Source organism: Geotrypetes seraphini, chromosome 5 (genome assembly GCF_902459505.1).
Source record: "Geotrypetes seraphini chromosome 5, aGeoSer1.1, whole genome shotgun sequence".
Taxonomy (NCBI): Eukaryota; Metazoa; Chordata; class Amphibia; order Gymnophiona; family Dermophiidae; genus Geotrypetes; species Geotrypetes seraphini.
In genome coordinates this window covers 52,073,698-52,088,591 of record NC_047088.1, presented here as the reverse complement: position 1 = coordinate 52,088,591, position 14,894 = coordinate 52,073,698, and the positions used below count along the sequence as shown (strand labels likewise).

Here is a 14,894-nt window from a genome sequence, read left to right as displayed (position 1 = left end):
ATACTGTTTGCAGCAACTGATAACTCAACTACAAACAATGCAAAATATTGTGCTGCGTTTTTTCTTTGAAGAAATGAGAGCATGTGGCTGATTGTTATCTTAAGTTACATTGGTTGCCAGTAAGGACAAGGGTGCTATTAAGTTTGCTTGCATACTTTACAAGTTATTGAATGGATTGGTTTATTCCTGCCTTGTGGAGTGGTTTGAGTTTGCTGCCGATTCTCAAACTACCTGAAGAGTTAATTAATTTGCTTTTCCTACAGTTTGGCGTTGATCAAGATGTAGTTATGTAGATAAACTGCTCACCTTTCAGGCGGCTCAGCTTTGGGATGAATTAGTATGTTACTTTTTTTATCTCCTAGTTTTTATTTAGTTTCTAGGCGACCAATAAAAACTTACCTGTTTGATAAATTCATAATGCGTACAATGTCATGAGTATTAGATGATTTACGCTGGCTTTTACAAAGCTGTGGTAGAGGTTTCTACTGTAGGCCGGCAATGTAAATACTCCGACATTCATAGAATTCCTACAAGCGTAAGAGCATTTACCTCACTGACCCGCAGTAGAAACCCCATAGCTTTGTAAAAGGAGCCCTTAATTATTATTGTATATCCCAGTTGTGTCCAGCTTATCTGTAAATTGCTCTGAACTTTAAGGTTATTGCAGTATATAAATAAATTAAATTAAAAATAAACTTAAATTCTAGCACACATATACATCCTCCTTCCCCATCCTGCCTCCCAGAAAGATTTTGTGTGCACGTAACATAACAGTGGTCCAGCAATGACGCCTTTCAAGTGTTCAAGAGTCTACTACATGCTAGTGGTGTGAATGTATTCCAAAACGATTCCCAAGCTTGACACAATTGATGACCTCCTGTTGTATACAAGACTTTCAACCCTCTATACTTCATTGACTCTGGCATTATCATCAGGGAGTGCTATTGGGCCAGAGAGGGCGAATCCGTTGAGAGTCAACGCTGTATCCAAGACTTTCAACCCTCTACACTACATCGACACTGGTGTTATCATCAGGGAGTGCTATTGGGCCAGAGAGGGCGAATCCGATGAGAGTCAATGCTGTATCCAAGACTTTCAACCCTCTACACTACATCAACACTGGAATTATCATCAAGGAATGCTTTTGGGCCAGAGAGGGCGAATCCGATGAGAGTCAATGCTGTATCCAAGACTTTCAACCCTCTACACTACATCAACACTGGAATTATCATCAAGGAATGCTTTTGGGCCAGAGAGGGCGAATCCGATGAGAGTCAATGCTGTATCCAAGACTTTCAACCCTCTACACTACATCGACACTGGAATTATCATCAAGGAATGCTTTTGGGCCAGAGAGGGCGAATCTGATGAGAGTCAATGCTGTAAAATACATTTCTTACCCAGCAAGATAGAATGCTGAGCAGATCTTTTGAAACCTTGCAAAGCTGGATGATCACATTTGATTTTATCAAATACCATGAGGGGCATGGATGCCATCTATAGGTCCAGAGCTGTGAGACATGTTGTCCAATGATGTCCCAAAAGGCCAGAGTCTGCAAGCAGTTCCAAACATATGATGTGTGCACAACTTAATTGGACAACAGCTCACTTGCTATTAATTGGATGCTAACAATCAATTATTGATGTCAATTGGCAACAATTAGGATTTACACAAGCTTCTGGCTGCGCACTCTTCTTTGATGCTGGGTGCCCAAATCCCATAGTGTACAGCCCAAAAGGGCAATCAGGAGTGTTCCAATATGTTGGGCAGAGTGTTATAGTCTATGAAGGATCTGTGTCCAACTTGCATGCCAGCATTCACACAAGATTTCAGGATTTACACAGGAATCCCACTCTAAGCACTATTCTTTTTTATTATTATTATTATCAGTTTAATTATTCATACAAGCATAGTAGACATACTTGAACACAGATTTGCAATTTCCAATAAAAGAAAAAATAGTCTAAAGCGGGAAACCCCACCAAAAAGGGAAAAACAATTATTATTATTTAGTCCGCAAATAGTATGGAGTCAAAGAATAGAAATAAAAGAAAATAAATAACAATCTCATCAACTTAGGGGCATTCACAGCATTTCTTTCAGAAATTAGAATAATGGACAGTGGCCCAGCATGGCTGTACCAGGCCATAATGGGAAACTACATTGGTGAGAGTCTACTTGCTTTTTATTGACTGAACTTTGCATGGAGGTGGAGCTGTTCAGCACGCAATGCTGCTTGATAATTTCCAGACGTGTGGCACAACCGAAAATACCTTGCCTACACCTTTTTCATGGCATTAAAGCTTTCTGCGCATTAGGCCCTACGCTGGCATACTTTTTTGTACATGCCTACACCACTCCTCTATCTTTACCCAACTCCACCCAAGTATGCATTATGTATTAGTGCATGGATTAATGCACATTTTATTGCAAAAACCCCTAATGCTGACATGCGCCAAAGTTCTTGTGCACTAATCCACGCATTAACGGCCTAATGCAGTTTAGTAAAGGCCTATTTTTTTTTAATAAAAAGAAAAGCTTCTTTTTTTTCTGCATTTCTCTTCAACAATGCTTTCCATTTTAGCCACACACAAGTCTCCCTCACAGGAGATACTTTACATTTGCCTCACAGAAAATAGTTTTGAATAGTCAGTGAGCCAGCTTTCTCCACACATTCGCAGATTAAGCAAAGCCTTTTTTATAATCCCCTGCTTTGCTCTTATATTCAAGCACATCTCTGAACTCCTTAAAACAGATCTATAAATGAGATTTCTTACAACTACGGCTTTAAATCATGCTTCTTCTCGCTTAAAGTACAAAAGAACAATTCTTACACACAGCGCTATGGGCCCCCTTTAAAAAGCTGCAGTAGCAATTCCCATATGGCAAATGTGACGCAGCACATTCAATTCCTATGGGCTGAATCGCACTCGTAGCGCTGGGACTTTCTACCATAGCTTTGTCAAAGGGGCCATATATCTCAAAGGCAATTTGACATTCCTCAGTCTAGGAAAGAAATTCTTAGCTTTTCAGTTTACAGATACACACAAACGTGAATTCCAAGCTTCAGATTTTTTAATTGATCATTCAATCTGTTAGTAAGATTCAGTTTTCCCAGTCTTCCTGCTCAGTGCCTAACTCCTTCATGCAGAGCTCCTGTGAAGTAGTAAAACAAATCAGCAGAAATCCTCTTGCAACCTGTGCAGCCCCTAATCAGAATGACAGAATAATTTATCCTGCCTGATAATTCTTAAACTAGTCAATTTGTTTACAGGGGTCCATCACTCATCCCACAAGTAAAGGTATAGTTTCCACTCAGTCTTTATCTCTCATTAAAAAATCATTTTTATTTCTTTTTATCCTACTGGTTATAGCTTTACACTACCTTCCCCGTTATCTCTTCTTCCAGCTAAGGCTGGATACTCATTTACTCACTGAAAGTGGATGGATGACTGAGTTGGTTAGAGGCCGACTACCTAATAGATAGCCCAGGACAGAGTTTGAACTCAGATTGCATGTGCAGTAAAAAAAAAAAAAAAAATGACCTCCCAATTGCACCGTAAGTCCGTTCTGCAAGCTTGAGAAAAAAATAGAAAAAGTGCCTATGCCGTTTTGAACATTTCATTCTGTATTTATGCTTATTTCACTCAAGCACTGCCTAGAATACCTTCTCTAATACTGCTTAAGGTTGTTGTGCAACCTGATGCAAGCATTTTGCCTTTCTGAGACTAACTTTCAATCAGGTCAGCTTGCCCATATAAATGGATTTGAAAATTGTGGGCCTGATTTTCAAAATGTTTTACTGGTCAGTGTCAGCCACTGACCAGTTAGATTGCAGATAGCCTGCTATCCCTAAATCCCACCATCAACAATCTACTGATAAATTCAACAGACATCAAAATATTCCGAAAAGAAATCAAAACTCATCTCTTCAAAAAACACTTTCCATCATCATAACCCCTCAACAACAATAGAAAATACTCTCATGACCACCACCATCACCACCATAGCAATACATCAGAACCCTGACTTTCATTATTTCTGTTCATCACAACAACCTACCAGAATCCTGACTTTATTATATCTACTCATCACAACTACTTATCACAATCTACTATTAGCTTTCAAGATCTTCCGAAAAACCCAGATTAACAATTGTATCTTGACACATTCTTGAATCTATGTACTGCACCGCTACTGGAAATGTCCAGTCTCATAAATTGTAATCCGCTTAGAACCGCAAGGCACAAGCGGAATATAAATCACTAATGTAATGTAATGTAATGTAAATATTCTATGGGAATAACCACTTATTTCTGCTAAATATTTGCAGTTAGCATGTAACCATAAGCCGGGCTATCTTGGGGGTGTTCCAGGGATGGGTCACAGTTATTTCCCGATATTCAGCATTTTCCTATCTTTATGTGCTAGCTGATGCCCAGTTGGTGCTGAAAATCAGCTTAATTAAGCATGCCAGCTCACTGTAAACAGCCTGGCATTGAATATCTAAGGTCAGTGCCAGCAGCGGGAGATCACTGCACTGCCTGCTGCTGTCTGAAAATTGCCTGGTGTACTTTTAGGAGGTTATTTTGTAAAGCCTTTTTTGCATGTTTTACACACAGAAAAGGGCTTATTTACAATTGCCTGACTGGCATATGTGCACAAAAAGAATGCACCTATAGTTATATGATCTCTGCACATAGGCATTCCCAAAGGTATAGTCTAGCAAAGCACAGATGGAATTGCAATATCTGTACATAGTTTGTACAATATGCCAGTACATGGGTCGAGTAGAAGCACATATTTACACCTTTTTCAGAGAAGGTATACTTTTCTGAGTGAGCACTTTGAACACTAACCCCCTCCTTTAAAAAGCTGCGCTATAGTTTTTAGTGCCGGCCGCCGTGGTAACAGCTCGGACACTCATAGGAATTCTATGAGTGTTGGAGCTGTTACCACTACAGCCGGCGCTAAAAACGCTAGCACTGCTTTGTAAAGGAGGGAGTAAGATCTTTTCAGGACAATCGATTTGTCCTCCCATCTGTGTATAGAACAAAATGGGAATCGACACGTAATAAGCCTTTTTTTTTTTTTTTTTTTTTTACCTTAGCACTTAGTCCGTGGAATCAGCTTCTGCAAGCCATTCGCACTGAATTAAACCATAAAACATTAAAAAAAATTATTGAAAACATTTTTTTTTTTCAACAGGCTTTTGGTATTGACTGCTTTCTGGATGAACATATTCATTAATTTGAGAGACTCACAGGCAGTGGACCTATTAGTTCTTTCATTCTTTTTTTGTTTGTTTGTTTTTTGTATGGATGGATTTTGAATGTATCTTAGATATGAATGATGAAACTAGGAGTCAAGATGGCGTCAGGAGCAGACGTGCACGCTGAGCTGCGGGACTAATATGGTCCTGAACCGACTTTTCTCCAACTTACCGGTCCTGCGATGTATGTTCGCACGATGGGAAAGAGGAAAGGTTTGACGCAGTCTGTGCCTCCAGCGACCGCGACTCAGAGAGGGTTGATCCAGACCACTTTGGATGGTCTGGCTCAGCTTGCAACTCCGAGGACACAGCAAGCAACAGGAGAACCCCTACCATTGATGGAGTATCTTAGCGGGAATGGGGCTGAGCACCTAGCCAGCCCGGAACTTCCAGTCCTATGCTGCCGGCAACGCCAAAGTCCCCAGTAGAGGAAACGGAAGCAAGTAGCCCTGGAGGAGAGGCTGAGAGACCCCATGGGGTTGAAGATCAAGCTGGAGATTTTACACTGATTTTACACTGATAGTAATGGAGACTGAAGAAAAGAATTCCGGGGGAGAAGTGATCATCTATGAAATGTTAGAGAAACCTCCTGTCATGAATATGGAGGAAATTTGGAAGGCAATGGAAATTATGGATTCCAATCTTCAGAAAGCAGTAGCAGTTTTGAGAAAAGATAATGCTGCTATTAACTCTAAAGTAGAACACCAAGGGGGAATCCTAGAAAAACATGGTGAGATTATTCATAGACATGAGCAACAAATTTCACAAGTTAAAGATCTTCAATTGGCCATTATTAAAGAAAGAAATGTTATTCAGAAGCAATTAGAATATATTGAAAATTACCAAAGAAAAAATAACTTGAGAATTTTGAATTTTCCTCATTCACCAGTAATCTCAGCCATTGAAATAGTTCACAAATATATGCGTGAAGTTTTGCAATTACTTAGTGAAAATTTGCCACCAATTGTAAGAGCGCAGTATTTGTCCATTAAAACTAATGTAATTAGTTCTACACCAACACAGACTGAGGATCCTGCTACTCAAATTGACTTAACAAATTTCTTAGAAAGTTTTCTTGAAATAGAAAGGACTACCTGGTGGTAACTTTTGCTCTCGAGTTCGATAGAGATCTAATACTTAAGACTTATTTCAGAAGAATAAATGCTCAATTTTTGGTTTCAACTATACGCATATTTCCTAATTTTTCAAAGGTGACACAGCGGAGAAGAGACTTCTTGGTCTATAGACCGAGAGTCATCTCTCTAGGTGCTACCTTTATTTTGAAGTTTCCGTCAAAATGTTGTGTTACTTATGGTGGGAAAATTTTTCTTTTTTTTTTTTTTGAGCCCAAACAATTGTTAGAATTTATTGTGGCTAAAGAAGGTAGTGAAAACATAATTGGTTCTGTTGCCGTTCCAAAAGAGCAGCAGCTTCCAGCATCCTTTGTGAATGCTTCTAAGTTGATGAGATTATTATTTCTTTTCTTTTATTTCTATTCTTTGACTCCATACTATTTGTGGATTAAATAATAATAATGTTTTTCTATTTTTTGGTGGGTTTCCCCGCTTTAGATTATTTTCTTCTTGGAAATTATAAATCTGTGTTCAAGTATGTTTATTATGCTTGTATGAACAATTAAAGTGCTAAATAATAATTTTTTTTTTAAAAATGAATGATGAAACTAGAGAGGTCTTTTACTAAGGTGTGCTAGCTGATTTAGCGCACGCTAAACGCTAATGTGCCCATTATATTCTATGGACGCATTTGCGCTTAGCGCACGCGCCTTAATAAAAGACCCCCCTAGGTCTTTTCTTTATATGATGGAGTTCTTTTCAGTTTTTAACCTTGCATTTTGTATGTAATCTGCTTAGAACTTTTATAAGATTTGGTGGAATATCAAATTTTAATAATCATAAGCATATTGGGGCTGGCACTTGGAATCTATTTTATAAAGGCATATGGGTGCCTATATTGCCTTTATAAAATAGGTTTTGTTGCCTATTCTGACTTCTCACATAGGCATCCTGATACACAATTACCCTCATGGGAGCAGACTCCTAAATCATTTTTGGGTCCTTTAAGATGTTCTAACAAATTTGGGGTTCGTTTTACAAAGCCGCAGTAGTGTCTGCTGCTGCGGTAATCACTCTGATGCCCTTAATGACTTAATGGGCATTGGAGAGTTTGCCGTGCTTTGTAAAAGCATACTTAGGGGTCACTAGGCATCCTAGAGGTAGGCACCGGTATGTTAGGCCAGATTTTCCCTGGCTTAATTTACCAGCGCCTGCCTCAAATGCCTAGCAATGCCTGTCTACCACACCTATTCTCTGCCCCCTAACCACGCCTACTTTTCAAGTAGGCATCATTAGGCGTAGAAGGGCGTCTCAACTTAGGCACCACTAGGCACAAATGATTAAGCTGTGTGCGAATTTTAGTTAGGCATCACTAGGCATCTGTGATTAGGGCGCCATTTATAGAATCAGACTCTAAATGCCACGCATTGTATACCTATAGAATGCATGGCACTTAACACACACTAATTCATTCTGGTAAATCCATTAGCCCACCCTAGTAAAAGGACCCCCTTATATTTAGTTTATTTAAATTGATTACAATAGCAATAACACCTTCCTTATAAATGATGACCAAGGTGGAGGATAAGGTTATCATTTTATTACAGGTTACTTTGATCCATCTTGGAATCACATACTTATGAGCTAAGAATATAACTATGACTTCTCTGTTAGTTCTCACTATTTTACCATTTTCATCATGGCTCAGAAGATATCCATAAATTAGCTCTCCCACAGGATGTCCATTCAACCAAATCCTAATTCTGGTCTGGAGACAGTGGGGGCAATATTCAGTGGGACTTATCTGAAAATCCGATCAAGCTTGGCCCAGGGGCAAAATCTGTGTGGATCCAGGATTTATCAGCAATATTCAGTCCTCTAACCATATAACTGAGTAAATTAGGAAAGCCAAAAGACTGTCCTAACTTTATTTGGGTAGTTATTCAGGTACTTGACTTGATATAGCCTGTAACCAAATAAGTGCTGGTGACCGCCAAATACCCGAATATTCAGTGGCAGTAACTAAGTACAGCCCAGTGCTGAATATCTGACTACAAAATGGCTGACATTAAAAAAAAAATGCTGACCATTGCGGGCTGAATGTTATCCCGATTATTTTTCCTTATGAAATATAAGCTGCCATGATCTAAGAAGGACATTCTTCTTAGATCTGGAGAGCTAATTCCAATTTTTGAGATCTGGAGAGCTAATTCCAATATTAAAGCTAAATTCACCAAAAAATTAAATAGGGAAACTGGCATATCAATAAAATATTCTCAAACAAATCATGTTCATTGATCTGACATCATGATACAACTTCATGGTCAAGCACATGTAGTGTTTATGACTCTTGCTTTTAAAAATCAGATTCATAGATTATGACTTTTGTAGGCTGGGAATATTACTCGAATGCAAAACTTTTCCCCAAAAGAGCACGTTGTAAGAGCAGCTGTGTTTGCTTAATGCCAGAGAGAATCAATATCCATGCCTTGGTATGCAGATTGAATTACTGTTTGTACATAAGACTACAGACTAAGATTCATTTTAGAAAACGGAGCGTGTATGCTTAATCCACCATGTGTTACCATGGAAAAGATTATGATATTGAGATCAGCTCCTATGAGATCGCAGGCAAAGAAGCACAAATTGGTTAGAGCTTCCAAAATGGTTTTTTTTAAGTCATTGCATTTTGTTATCAATCCAACAATCCTGAAGGAAAGGTGAGTTTTAATAATCTTAGGATTCCAGTGTATTTTCTTTCTCTTCCTCAATAATTTCTTGTACGCTGTACGTCCCAGATGTACTAGGGTCGCCTATTGTGAACAGTAAGAATTACAGACCATCATTTTACAGTATGTGAAACAAGCTCATTTTTCATGTACATTAAAGAGCACTCAAGCTAATCCACAGTAATGCATTGCTTATTCTGATTGACTAAGTTTTAACTGAAGATAATTAAAACAAGAGCAAGTCTCGTCTCTAGTGTTAATTATTGAATGCCTTATCCTTAAAACAAGAAAACCAAGCAAACTGTAAACTTCTGTTCCCAAGTGATAACAGGTAAGGATTTGCACATTCACGTTCTTGTTACTTTGAAAGTTTTTAGAATTTAGTGAGTGGGAGAGGCAGGAAGAGCAGAAAGTCACACTAAGTAGCAGTTCTTTTACCTACTGAGAAATGCTGTAAATGTGTAAGATCATAAGAAAGGAAAGCAAGTTAACAAGAGGCTCCCATCAAAGCTATCAAATGTGTTTCAATCAGCTTATACAGCCCTGGAATGAATAAGACATCTAGTATGTGGCTGCAGATAGTGTCAAAAAAGGTGCTTGTTCTCACATGGATGGTCATTCTTAAAGGGTGGAGCTACAACCTAGGGACCCATCTCTGCAATAGAACCCCCCCCCCCTCCCCTGCAAACAACCACAGAATCTATGAAAAGGCAATATTACAAATCTTACACACACCACTGCCAGGACCAGCAACTACAAAGCTTCACCGCACTAGTGGTGCATAGCCACTGGGCATGCGGCCAGTGGTGTGCCCTTAAGGGCGTGCCAAAAGGGGTACAATTGGCCCCTAGGGAGCCTCTTAGGAGCCAAAAGGAGTCTGAAAAAATCTGGTGTAAGACATTTGGTGACTGGAGCCCGAGGTATATATTTTCTATATGATAATGGTGAAGCAGAAGGGGAAAGCTAAAGGAAGCAGTACACCAAAAACTGTTGGCTCAATGGACAAACATATTCAATCTAAGTCATCAATAGTGTCTATAGGTGATTTGTCCATTTCAGTAACCTCAGTAAGTGAGGGTGGACATTGTACTCCTCCCTCTTCCCCCCCCTGCCATCTACTCCTGTTTGTCCACCTGAGAATGGTTCTTTAAAGGGTACAACCCGTTTAATCGCCTAGACTGCCACTACATCTACTTTTAAGCCCTATTCTTGAAAAAAAAATCGCCCAAGTCCCAAATGCCCAAAACAAGACCTTTTAGACATGGGAAGGACCAGTCCTTCATCTAAAAGCATGATTCGCTAACCAGCATCTCTCATAAGTGTCAGCATACACCCCCCCCCCACCCTCCCCCCACCCCCAGTGATCACAGCAGGAGAGATGCCCAATCTCTCCTGCCGGAACCTGCCACAACCCCCCCCCCCCAAATGATCGCAGCAGGAGAGATTGGGCATCTCTCCTGCTGGAGCACTATCGGGGGTTGCAGCAGGTGTCAGGCAGGAGAGACTGGGCATCCTTCCTGCCACAAACATTCGGAGGGGGGGTCATGGCGAGTGTTGGCAGGAGAGATTAGGCATCTCTCCTGCCATGATCATTTGGGGGGGGGGGGCGCGGCAGGTGTCAGCAGGAGAGATTGGGTTTCTCTCCTGATGCCACAATCATTGGGGGGGTTGTAGCGGGTGTCAGTAGGAGAGATTGGGCATCTCTCCTGCCGCGATCATTCAGGGAGAGTGGCAGCGGGTGGCGGCAGGAGAGATTGAGCATCTCTCCTGTTGCAATTGTTATGGGGGGGGGGAATAGGTTGCCTGGGTCACTAAACTGATCAGCTCAGCGGCCCAATCTGGAATTTATATCTGTTTTGACTTGGTCTAAGTCAACAAAGAAAAATGGGGAGACCCAATGATCCACAGTGAAAACAATCCACCGATGAAAACAAAAACAAAAACTGTGGATACAGATGTTCTGGAGATAATTTATTAAACACTGACATTATAAAACCATGAAAATTCAATTAAAAAAGTATAATAATAAAAAATACTGTGATAAAAATCCAACCGGACCCTACACGATCCGTGTTTAGGCGAACACGCCTTCCTCAGGGGTCCAATGGTTTGCAAACTCACATATAAAGAATTGGACTGAAAACAGTCTATTGTCTTTAAACATAAGAACATAAGAAGTTGCCTCCGCTGGGTCAGACCAGAGGTCCATCGCACCCAGCAGCCCGCTCCCGCGGAAGCTCATCAGGTCCATGATCTGCAAAGTGATCCTTTGTCTGAATACCCATCATTCCCCTTTTTCCTTCTATCTATTAACCTTTCATAGTCCTATCTCTACCCCTATCTGTATCCCTCAATCCCCGAATCCTTCAGGAATTTATCCAATCCCTCTTTGAACCCCGTAATTTCATTATCTTGTATATCTCTATCATGTCTCCTCTGAGTCTCCGCTTTTCCAAGGAGAAGAGCTCCAGCCTTTCCATACCTTTTATCATTCTTGTTGCTCTTCTCTGAACCCTCTCAAGTATCGCCATGTCCTTCTTTAGGTACGGTAACCAATATTGGACACAGTATTCCAGATGCGGGCGCACCATCGCACGATACAGCGGCATGATGACTTCCTTCGTTCTGGTTGTGATACCCTTCTTAATAATACTCAACATTCTGTTTGCTTTATTTGAGGCTGCTGCGCATTGTGCCGTTGACTTCATTGTTGTATCCACCAGCACACCCAAGTCATTTTCAAGGTTATTTTCCCCTAGTGAGCAAAGAACACCACAAACAAGCTGAAGTAGCATTTTTTTTTTTTTTTTTGCTACTTCAGCTTGTCTGAGGTGTTCTTTGCTCACATGTTTAAAGACAATAGACTGTTTTCAGTCCAATTCTTTAAATGTGAGTTTGCAAACCATTGGACCCCTGAGGAAGGCGTGTTCGCTGAAACACGGACCGTGTAGGGTCCGGTTGGATTTTTATCACAGTATTTTTTATCATTGTACTTTTTTAATTGAATTTTCATGGTTTTATATGTCAGTGTTTAATAAATTATCTCCAGAACATCTGTATCCATAGTTTTTGTTTTTGGTCTAAGTCAAAACATATAAGTTCCATCCAGGCAACCTGTTAAATTTTTCGATTATGGCTGCCGGACGACTAAGTCTAGATCAGCCCATATCCCACCCACCTCCCTCCCTACCCACTACTCCAAAAACACCCCTTTTCGCTCTGGGCACAGAGGCTGTGAAAAGGCCTAAGTTGGTTTTAGATACATCTAAAACCATGTTCGATTTCTTGGATGACCTGTATTTTTGATCATCCAAGTGCCGATTTAGGCAGATTTTTAGATGTATTTTCTTTTTGTTTATGTACCTCACAGGCTAATGATTTTCTACTTTTTTTTTTGTTCCATCGGAAAAATATAGAATGAAAAAAGTTGGAAAATCGCTGGACTAATTTTATAGCCTTCAAATGGATACTGCCCCAACTTTGTTAGGTGGGCTGAGAACTTTTCAGCAACCCCTCGTATGAGTTTATATCTGACAAATCTGGACCCCAATTATCTCATCAGTGAGTTACTATAGGGTACACTTGCTATCCATTATCCTTAAAATTAGATTCTTCATATAAACCTCTCCCCCACCCCACATCCATGCAACCTTCCTGCATATTCATGAAAAACCCTCAAAGCTTACAAATAAGAACAGAGAAATGACTTTTAGAAAATAGTCTTCAGATCTCCCCACCCTTCATGGTACTTCCAACTTACTTAATCGGAGATGGTAGACACTGGTCTTTCTTTGAGATTCATTGAGTGATGAAAAAGAATTATTCTTCTAAGTTTAAAAATAAATAGAAAAATTTAATATATTTGTTGAGATCATTTAAAAAGTCTCAAAGAAAGAAAAAAGTACTTTGATTTTAAAAGCAAGTTACCACCTCAACTATAGAAAAAAATGTGTTCTTCTACAGAGCACTGAAAATGCAGTATATTACTTATCTGTCAGAGGCATGTGTGCCTCTGTCTTTCCCCCATTCTTGTCTCCTGAAATGAAACACTGACATCCCAGAGAGCCAGGAATATTTCATACTACTGTTGTTAGGGTTAATGAGTCTTTTCATTGATGTGTACACTAGAACAAAGGTACCAGCAAGGAACAAGTGTAGAACCATGAATGCATGTCTCCTCCTTCAATGAAACATAATTGCTCCATCTTGTGGTTACATGTTATGGCATTGTTTATTATATAACTACAACATGGGCTTTATTTCCCAAACAAAATATGTACTTTCAACTTTTTTTAAAAAAAATCTTTATTATAGTGGGATAAATGTTGAGGGCGATATTCATTGCTCTTTAGCTGGCAAGGAATGACTCCCGGCCAAATAAATAGTACATAGCCGACTATCCCATGATGTTCAGTGGGAGATAGACGGCTAGCTCCTATTGAATATCCAGCTTAGTGGATTGGCCAGTGTCACATAACATAGCTGGTCATTGCTGATATTCAGTGGCTCATCAGCGTTCAATGGCCAGATAAAGCCACTGAAAAATGCCTTTGAAACTTCAGCTAGCTGCTGAATATTGGCCTAACTGGCTATGTCTTGGCCAGTCACTGGATATGGTGCTGACATTGAATTTCCAGGTTTGCCATTGACCACAAAAGATTGCCAGTGGTCTCCCAAGATCTGAATGGTGGGGGCTATATCTATTTAATATTTAACTTTGCGGCTCTGCTCTCCTTGGGATTGCATGTGCAGACAAGGAATTCATTTTGTTTTTATTTATGGATGGCAAAACATAAATGGGTTAGAAATAAGGCTGGGTATTAGAAGTGATCCTAAAGGTAGATTGTATGCTTTTGGTTGTAGTTATATCAATTCTGAGTGTAAAATATGTCTTCTCAAGAGCCAAGAGGTGGCCTTGTTACCACTGCTTGACACAATCACACCCATTATAAGCTTCACTGTATTTTGTTACCTTTATAATAATAATAATAATAATAACTTTATTTTTATATACCGCCAACAATCTTGCGACTTCTATAATAACCTCAACATGATCTCAACCTTAACTATTGGCATAGAAACATAAGAGAATTCATCAAATAAGGGCCATATGGTCTTAGGCTGCTTGGTTGCCCCTACCTTTATTATTATTCTAACTTGACCACTCAGAGAATATCACTCCTTCTTAGCTGAAAAATGTAACCATATCAGCCTGCAACCCATTTTAGAATTCAAATGCATCACCTACCTTCTTCTAACATTGTTATAACAATTTAACTCCTGTTCTCAAACCATTATATTGTTCTTCCCACCACTCCCATCTGCTTCACAATCTTTGTACTTTCTTAGAAGTGCATTTATTCCTCAGTTCTTCATTACTTCTTCTCTTGTATCGATCCCTACACCCCTCCAACCAACCAACTCCCAAACTTCATTCATTGGGCAAGACATTTTTATATGTATCCATCTTCATCGACATAACTTGACTCCAGGCTTTTTCTTCTGCAAATCTCAAGATAAGATCTTGGCAGTCGCAAAATACTTCTGCACATTAACATACTGTATATAGATAATTCTCAAGTTAATCCAATAAACAATAGGGCAACCCAGGCTTGTCTAAAAGTAATAACATTATTATTATTATTATTCAACTTAATAACCTATCATTCATGATTAGCATCAAAGCAGCTTACAGTGATCAATAAACTGACATGGAGGGCCATTTTTGAAAAGACATCTAAGTTCAAATTTGGATGTTTCTCGCAAGACGTCCAAAGTCTGAAGTGGAAAGAAAGCCATTTTCAAGCAGAATGTCCATA

General features: G+C 39.6%; 1 protein-coding gene across 1 annotated transcript in view; it reads right to left on the bottom strand.

Annotated features, from left to right (window-relative positions):
- Positions 1-12,815: 12,815 nt before the first annotated feature.
- The window catches only part of LOC117360296 (sodium/hydrogen exchanger 2-like), a 116,081-nt gene continuing 114,002 nt past the window's right edge, over positions 12,816-14,894 (bottom strand). Inside the window, exon 11 of the mRNA XM_033943987.1 lies at positions 12,816-12,902. Coding sequence (XP_033799878.1) covers positions 12,816-12,902 — 87 coding nt within the window. The remainder of the gene's footprint in view (positions 12,903-14,894) is intronic.